Genomic DNA, 9,183 nt, shown 5'->3' with positions numbered 1-9,183 from the left:
ACGGTGGGACTCACTTGACACGTGACGCCCCACCATTAACTTCAAACGTTAATTGCGTTAGAAGTCCTGATGTAATACTTTCCCCTCAAAACTTAGTAGACATAAAAAATGATAACTTCTTAATCTTTGATTTAGTAAATCCAATTTCTTCACACTTTTGCCTTCATTCTTGAATTCTTTAAGAAAGAGTAGCCTCTAAACTATTAATATACATAATCAAGCAGCCCATGTATTAATTAAAAAAAAAAAAACAACTCATTGCCATCCCTAACAAGTTTGCTAAACCATAATTTAAACAAAAACTTAAAATTTAATCAACGGATACCATACACAGAAAGTTACTTCCAAAACACTTACCATCATACAGAAAACAGAAAGGTATGGCACACTTGGCTGAACATCGTAAATCGTAATTACAAGCACCCATTGCCATCCCCCCAAATCCACAAAACGAGAAAAATTTTCGTATAGAAGACGTACGCAGCGCTGTGTAGGTCAAGGAGGTTAATAAGAGGCTATTGAAGATTATATCAGCGTTATACCCCGTAACCTACCTGTAACAGATATATGAAAACATTAGTGCGGAACTAAACAGATAAGTTACAAGGAGATTATAAGAGATATAACACGAAAATAACCCTCAATACGCTCTTAGATAATCTCTCTGACCTACGCAGTCCTACTTACATCCTAGTAAATTTTTCTCAGACAAAACAGCTAAAACCTATAAAACAACTAACAGATACAACAATACAGAACACGGTAATACAAATGCACGCATATCCGACCAGCCAATTCTAACTCTGACCCCGCATCATCCTCACGAATTCATCAAAGCAAACAAAACCATCGCCGTCGGTATCCACCACTCCGATCATCCGCCGACAGTTCTCAAGCGTGCAGACCTCGTCCCCGAGCGTGGCGAACACTCCACGGAGCTCTTCAGCCGAGATTTTTCCATCTCCATCGCCGTCAAACACGGCGAAAGTTTGTCTAAGATCAGGGGAAGCAGGGCCGCCGGTTTCAAGTCCAAGCGCCGCGATTTCCTCCACGCTGAACTGACCGTCTCCACGCCGGTCCGCTTCGGCTAACATCTCCGCAACCTCCTCTTCCGTCGGAGGTTTCGGCTGAAGCCGCCGAAGCACGATCTCTAGTTCTCGCCGCGTTACCTTTGTGTTCTCCGCCTCATAACTGAATGATGAAGAGCTGCTCTGCTCCTCTCTGGGCATTGCTCTGCGGCGGGGTTTGGGAGACAGAACGGACTTGGGGGTGGCGATGTGATGATGATCATCGGAAGGGGATGAAGCGGAATTGGAGCCTAAGGATGGGGAAGCATCACCTCGGCTCTTTTTCTTGGAGGAGCCGAATAAAAAGGAAGGAGGACAACTAACGATCCTCATAGATTATCTTCCCTTCGTTGCAGAGTGAACTGAGGGATGGAGAATTTGTAGGGGTTGGGAGGGGGCTTGGGCTGGTTAAAACAGAGGAGTCAAGGCAGTGGTCTTCGAGGAAGCTTCGCAGGACTTCGGGATTGAAATACTGGTTACGAACAGTACTTGTTCATTCTGTTTTTAGGCGCGCAGATCGCTATCATCAATGTAAAAAAAAAAGGATGGTTTTCAAAGAAATGTTTTTTATCGGTAAATATTGAAAAAAAATGAACTTTTTTCGCTTGCTTTGGTGAAGGTGGTGATGGGGACGAGGGAAGCTTCGTAGCTGCTTCGGTGGACTGACTTTTGGAAGGGAGATGGCGAAGAAGGTGAATAGTACTGTGATGCAGTAATAGCGGGCAAATTTCGTCTTACAGAGTTGCAGAGTGAAGAAACTGTTGGACAGAACTGGCCAGGTTTGCGGGCACTTGGCCGGAAATTGCATGGAGTGCTTTCTTTTTGTTGGCTCAGCAAACGAAAACTTTTATATGATAAATAGGGATCATGGCCGTAGCTGGCCGGATATCGAGGCGCAACTTCATGGGAGCTCGCGCTTGGTGCTTGCTTCGTTGCATTCTGCCACGCGCGACAAAACGTGGAACTTGCCTGACTGGTAAGAATCTGGGAGCGGGCCTTTGATTTGTTGCTAATCTTTTTAAATTTGTAAATTTTTTAACATTATCATAGTGTCATCAATAGTTTCTTTAAGATTTCTACGCTTGCTTATCAGTTCTCATGTATGTGTCAAACTTCTCATGAATTTTTTTTATTTTCAGTTTCTTTATAGTCACATCCTAGACAGATCACTATATTGTTATAGTAGATCAAATATATAGGTGTATGCATGACATGAAAATATGTATTTGATTTTTTAAAACATTAAAAATAGTGATATATTTTTATGTGATATGAAAGATTTGGTCTTGGTTTATCTGTGAATGACATCGTAAATGATAGAACGTTAAAGTAAGAGATATATAGATAGACAAAAAAAGAGCGAACATTAATGAACAAAAAATTGTATCACTCTTGTTGACATCTTCATGACCTTTCTAGTTGAAATTATGTATATATTTTGCATGAAATGATCTTCATATTATATGGGAGAGTACAATATAGTGATGTTACGTTTTTGCTTCTGCTTTAATTGAGTTTGTACAGGGTATTCTGAGTATTTTATCGATATGAGCTTATCGCTAGACTGCTCACTGGCTTGGTCGGATGAGCTTGCTTAGCTTTGGCTTGGTAAGACCGATCTGGTTGGCTAGGCTGAGATGGCATTGACTTGCTTCGGGCTAGGAGACATAAGTTTTTATGATGCTTAAACATTTTGGGTCGATTCTTGTGTATTTTGTCAATCAAACATTATTCGTCACTTTCATTCAAATTTAGATGATTTTTACTAATTGGAAGTTTATTTATTGTTGTTGATTTTGAAAAAAAATTACAAATTGGACGTCTTGCATTGTTGTACATTTTGTCACTCGGGTGAAAACATCTTGATGGGTTGATTTGAGTTCTCTAAGTGTTGGTCAAATTTTGACAATCCCTTGCATGAACTTCTCGAGTTCCTCGAGTGTTAATCGAACTTGGTGATCATAGCAAAATCTTATTTATAACTTTTTTTTCATGCTCTTAACAGCAAAGCACAAGGTTTTGAACGATAACAATTTTATTTTTTACTTATTGAGACCTAAAATTTTTCCAATAATTTTTTTTTAGATTGTCTCCAATCCACTCTGAGGGTTTCCTTTCTCTGTGTAGGACTTTCCATTTTTTTCCCTAAGAGTGACCCGTTTGTTCATGATAAAGGGCTCGATCCAAGTCTGGTCGAGCATTCCTACAGCTTATCCTCATGCGGCTTGATTGGTTTAATTCAACATAAGGTCCCTGGTAGCAAAGGTCTTCTCTCAGACGTGCTTATTGTAATAGTGAGTCATTTGCCTCTTGACTTTCTTCTGCCAAAGGACTAAATCAGTTTGTGTTTCCTCAACAAATTCGAGTATGAGCATCACTCCTTCATTTGCTTCTTTTCACTCATTTAACTCCGCTTTATCTAACACTGAGGCTGACACCACTCTTTATATGTGATGATTGTATTTGATTGATAACATTGCCTCCATCCCATGTGATAGCATAAATGTGGATTGCCTGGTCGTCGTAGGTGCCATTCAAACCGACCAAAGAACAGGTGGGAGAACCTCTACCCATTTTCGTTTGGCTCCTTCAGCGTTCTTCATTAGCATGTTTAAGATACTTTTGTTGGCTACTTCATCATGCTCATTTGTTTGAGGATAATGTACGGATGCAAACTTTAAGCTAAGTACATAATTTTAGTAGAAATTCTTCACTCCCTGGTTGATAAATTATGTCTCATTGACTGTCATGATAACCAATGGTAGCTTGTTATGGCAATTCAGATCCATCCAAATGTAATTCTGAACGACCTCTAAGGTGATCCAAGTGAGTGCCTTGGCCTTGATCTGCTTAGAAAAATAATTCACAGCCAAGAGAAGGAATTTGCATTGACCTCGCGATAGGGGAAGGGTTCAAGGATGTCGAGTCACTAAACAACAAAAGGCCACAGATTAACGATGGACTTCAATTTATGTTGTTGTGCATAGTTCTGAATTTATTTGCATTTCGTTGAAAACTAGCATGAGTCAATTTTAGGTGATTGTCTTGAAAACTGGCTTAATTCAAGTTGTGATGGTGTTTGTCTTCACTTGAGTCAGGGTGACTCCATAGTTAGCATAGATTGATCATAACTCGCTATAATATGACAGGCAAAGGCTGAGTTGGAACTAATCCTTATAAAACATAAAGCCATTGTTATAAAGTGTGGTCACCCTATTAGCCTTATCAACAACCTGATGTACGATAAAAGATTCACATACATGACTTTATTGCAGTGAGTCAACGTCTTCCCAAATCATCCGAGACCAGTCTTCTAGGGTGACCAATCTAAAATGCCTTGGAGAATACTAAGGAGCCATTGAGCTATCGCCAGAGTGCAGAGGAAAAATCTAAAAAAAACTAAGAGCAGGAAAACCACAAAGAATGTGTGTCTTTTGTTTCCCAAGCCCTTTATCTAGAAGCAAAAGAAGTCTACTTGTCAAACAAAAGTACAATCGGAAGTGACCAGTCACTCCCACAAAAAATCACATATAAAATAAAGAAGACACAAAAAATTAGAAAAGAAGTATCGTTATTCTAGAATAACATGGATTACAATGCATTGCTAAAAAACCGGTCCAAAGAAGCAAAATATTTTGTAAGGGGATCCAACGCCGCATCGACAGAGACATACCCCAGCCAAAGCAGCCTTTTATACAAAAATTTCCCTCCAAACCTAAACTAATTTAATAGATCCAACACAGTCTGAGCTTGAAAAACTCGAGATATCTCTTGAACAACCAAAATTTCTTGATGAAAGGTTACCATAGTCTCTTCCACCTTCACCATGCGGGTCGATAACTTTTAAATCTCGCAATCTCGTTAGATTATGACCATCCAAATGAAAGAGCATTTTATCTCATCTAAGTAGCGAACCAATGACCCGTGGGACATCTAAACCTCATCCTCAGCTTCACCTTTTATTTTTGAAATGCTTATAAAATGAAAAGATTTGATTATGGAGTAAAAATAGAATGAATAATGTGTTTTGTTTTTGAAAATTTGGAGCTTGTTTAATGTAAATTGAGGAATAAATTTTTGGTGTATATGCCTGAAAGCAGGAGTTTTGATGTTGGCTTTAAATTTGGAAGAATTAAGTAATTTCTTCATCCCTTTTCACTCTGATAATTGATAAGTGGCAAGCCTCTTTTTATTTTGTCTATTGTGTTTCATTCTATAGTTCCCTTCTCAGGTTATCTTTCTTCTAAAATCAGTTCATTACATATTATTTGAAGATGAAAGTGATGATGATGATGATGAAAAAAGACGAGAGAGAGAGAGAGAGAGAGAGAGAGAGAGAGAGAGAGGTAAAATCAATTGGATAAAAAACTAAAAAAAGGGTGTGGAGAATTCTCATAAGATAACCTTTATGAGATAAGTCTCGAATAGAGGTGCAAAAGAATTAGACCGATTTTTATTAGTCCATGAAGAAGACCTATAATTTTTTTTTTCATATAACAGAAGAATCAAGTTTATATTTGTTCTAGGTACATGAGCACTCCAAAAAAATTATTCTTTTGGTTGATTATATATTAAAAAATACCCAAGAATAATTTTAATTCAAAATATTGTGATTGTGCTCTAAGATATATCAATGTGATATACCAAGAAATGTTATCATCATTTCAGTAGATGAGGATAAAAAATTATATACTTTATTGCAGCGAGCAGACCTCTTCCAAAATTATCCAAGATTGGTTGTCCAGGGCAACATCAACAAATATATCAAAATGATAAAAACATGTTCAAAGAAGGTGCATGGAAAAGTAAGAAAATTTTGAAAATTGTTGGATATAACCAAGACAAAATTTCATAGATATATTATCATGGGTTATCAAACTTTGAATCAATATGATGATAGAGATAATTAACCCAATATCACAAATAATTTCTTGTTAACAATCCATGAATTGAATCACTTGAGAGAATGCTATAGACCAAAACTACGAAAAGAAAATGACATAGAATTTTATGATTCTATTTGGTAAAAAATGACTGGAATAGGACTTGGCCCTCTCAAAATATGACATAGTGCTTATGAAAGGAAAAGGGGATATGATAACTTGATCAAGAGAGTAAATCTAACATGAACTTACAATTCCATATGAGCCAAGACAACCATTAATGCCATGACAGCTCTAAACAATCACCTAAATACATATAAATTATGAGGCCAATCAAGTGGAGGGGAGCAAGTATACCTTCCGAGGGATACAAAATAATGCAATATTACATATCCCTAATATTGATGCTTTCTTAATATGTGAAGGATTGTCTCATGACATGCATTATAATTTAAAAATTGGTCATAACCCATACAAGAAATAATTTTTTTTATATAACAATTGACTATTTTTTTATCATTTTACAATTATATTCATAAATTATTAATTTTTTATAGAAAATTTATTTTTTTAGGAGCATAATTTATACATGTTATCAATAGCAAAAAAAAAATTGAAATAAAATAGGCAAAATCATTATATAGAGCAAGGAAGCAAACATACAATAAAAGAATATACAAATAGATCAAATAAAAATAAATAAATAAACATGTTATATGCCCCTAGGTTCAACAATTAATACACTCTATTAAAAAGAAAATAAAAAATGCTTTGGCTCCACATATATATATATAACCTAATCTTAGATCAATGTATAAATCTAAGGTATGAGACATGAGCTATCAAATCTTGATCCTCATCTTCTTATTGCCTCGATTGTCACACCCATACCTTAGTTTTAATACAAGCGTTATCCAGAATACAAAAAACATAAAACAAAATCATAAGAATACTATCATAACCTTATTGAAAAAAGGTTTGTATTCACAACTATAAATAAAACATACAACGTGTAATGAGTTATTCCTAATGATAGGGGTAAGCTAACAAACATATGCAAAAATGTATTATTATTTTAGTTATTCATAACCCCTCCATTGTTGACATGAACCCCCTATAGAAAACCACATATATATTTCTAATCTAGTTCACGTCTCCTACATAGTAAACAAATAAAATAGATAAATATAAAATGTGCAACTATCACACAAAAAAACCACACCACAATGATCACATATGAAAAAAAATTAACTGCACACTACATAGACTAAATAAAGTTCTATGAGTGATTTATCATAATATCTAAATGTGTGTAACTCAGTGTGACCGATGATAAACTCATGTACTTGATAAGACCACCATGTCTAGCCTTATGCTAAAGATTTAATTAGATTATAACATGTCATTATAATATAATAATTTTAAATAATTTGGCTGATAGTTTGCCCATTTGTTCTTTATAAGTCCATCATGTTTGGCCAATTCTTGAAATTCATATAGTTGAGAATGTGGTTAGTATTTACTTTAAATTTTCTAGCTTTTAATAATATCAAAGGAGTTATTTTTTTTCTTTGAAAAATTATACTATTAACAATTTACTAGTTGGGATAAGAATATAATCTATTTGAACTTTCAATCACTTAAGCATAATATTTAAGAAAAGATATTGATTCTAGTTAACATAGAAATATAGTGAATTAATTTAAATGATTTGAACTTAATATGAGTTCAAACGTAAAATATTATATCATATATAGGGGTGTAAACGAGGCTCATTTATGTCTCGAGCTCAAAAAGTGTGTTTGTATTCGGCTAGTTTGTTTATTGAGCCAAACACGAGCCGTTCAGGAACAAAGAGTCATTTTGACAAACTTAATCACGTAGCCAGAAGATGTTAAAGATTGGGGCAAGATTTAAAATATCATTTGAATAGAATTTAATAATTTTTATTATATTTTCTTCATTAATATTTTTAATTGATTATAAATATTTGTAGCCTTGTAGTCATAGCCTTGTAGTCAATTAAATTTGCTCATCAAAGATATATATATAATTGATTAGTATTATTTCAAGCCAAAACGAGCCGAACACGAGCTTCTTAACGAGTCGAACACGAGTTGTTAGCGAACAACGAGTCGTTCCCGAACAACGAGCCGTTTTGACACCCCTACACCTAAGTAATGGCATACATCTTAAAGGCTAAATGTGAGGGTCCATCTAGTAATCAACTAGATGAGATATTGAATTGCCATACATGCTCCTCCTCCATTCTCAAGCCTAGCTGCAATTTGATCAACAATATCCAAACCTAAACTTCTATTTCCGAATTCATGCAACATGATATCAGATAGATCATGAAGGACAAATGTAAGAGTCCTCCTAGTAATCAATTCCGCATGAACTTGGGTGGGAAAACATGCTTTGCCTCCATTCCCAAGCCTAATCATATTTTGCCAAATACTTTCTCGACTTAAGTTGCTATTTCCCTATTCCCTCACCAAAATACTAGCATAGATCATAAAGGTCAAATGTGAGGGTCCACCAAGTAATCAATTTTAATTGAAAATAAGCATCCGTTTGGGGCAACTTATCCGCCGCGGCGGTATTTTGAAAACACCGCCTCACCGTTTGGAAACTCTGTTTAAGCAGCTTATTCTAAAACACAGTTGGTTTTTACACTAAATGTGGAACTCAGGCCGAACTCAGCAGTCCGCGTTTCCAGATAAGAGGTTTATCTGGATAAGCACGTGCTGTCTCAAACGCACACTAAGTTGGTAAATGCGTTGCACCCTATTCCCAAGTCTAATCACAGTTTACGAGATATTTTTGGGACCTAAATTCCTATTTCTCAATTCTTGCACCGAAATATTGATGTATATCACAAATTCAAAATATGAGAGTCCACCAAATAATCAAATCCATGAGAAATTGGGTTGGAAAACATGCTCCACTTCCATTCTAAAGCCAAATCACAATTTGCTAGTCGTTTTTCGAACTTAAATTCCTATTTCCCAATTTTCGCTTCTGAATGGTGATATAGATCATAAAATATAAATGTAAGAGTCAGCTTAGTAACCGCTCTATATGAAATTGGGTTGGCATATGTGCTCTTCCTCGATTCCCCAAGCTCAATTGTAATTCGCTAGACAATTTTCGAACGTAAATTTTAATTTCTCAATTTGCACTTATATAGTGAAATAGATCAGAAAAAGGCTAAGGGTGCGTTTGGGGCA

The 9,183-nt window shown here is 35.7% G+C and overlaps 2 protein-coding genes across 2 annotated transcripts; one reads left to right on the top strand and one right to left on the bottom strand.

The window, feature by feature from the left end:
* Positions 1–369: 369 nt before the first annotated feature.
* Positions 370–1,959, bottom strand: LOC110031647 (probable calcium-binding protein CML36). Its single transcript, XM_020734966.1, has one exon. The coding sequence runs from the start codon at positions 1,398–1,400 to the stop codon at positions 798–800; it is 603 nt and encodes a 200-aa protein (XP_020590625.1). The 5' UTR covers positions 1,401–1,959; the 3' UTR covers positions 370–797.
* Positions 1,915–3,883, top strand: LOC110031582. The gene is made up of 4 exons (XM_020734832.1): positions 1,915–2,043; positions 3,195–3,361; positions 3,595–3,729; positions 3,833–3,883. The coding sequence occupies exons 1-4, from the start codon at positions 1,935–1,937 to the stop codon at positions 3,881–3,883; spliced, it is 462 nt and encodes a 153-aa protein (XP_020590491.1). The 5' UTR covers positions 1,915–1,934.
* The last annotated feature ends 5,300 nt before the right edge of the window (positions 3,884–9,183 follow it).

Source organism: Phalaenopsis equestris, unplaced genomic scaffold (genome assembly GCF_001263595.1).
Source record: "Phalaenopsis equestris unplaced genomic scaffold, ASM126359v1 Scaffold000840, whole genome shotgun sequence".
Lineage (NCBI taxonomy): Eukaryota > Viridiplantae > Streptophyta > Magnoliopsida > Asparagales > Orchidaceae > Phalaenopsis > Phalaenopsis equestris.
Note: the sequence above shows the minus strand (reverse complement) of the source record. Positions and strands in the feature narration are given on the sequence as shown.

What these genes read in the sequence shown, in the direction of transcription:
- LOC110031582 (XM_020734832.1), top strand. Translation starts at nt 1,935, where the DNA reads ATGGCCGTAGCTGGCCGGATATCGAGGCGCAACTTCATGGGAGCTCGC. An exon ending in CAGACGTGCTTATTGTAATA is followed by an intron (nt 3,362 to 3,594) that starts GTGAGTCATTTG and finishes TGGTCGTCGTAG; the next exon opens with GTGCCATTCAAACCGACCAA. An exon ending in CTCATTTGTTTGAGGATAAT is followed by an intron (nt 3,730 to 3,832) that starts GTACGGATGCAA and finishes AACCAATGGTAG; the next exon opens with CTTGTTATGGCAATTCAGAT.
- LOC110031647 (XM_020734966.1), bottom strand. Translation starts at nt 1,400, where the DNA reads ATGAGGATCGTTAGTTGTCCTCCTTCCTTTTTATTCGGCTCCTCCAAG.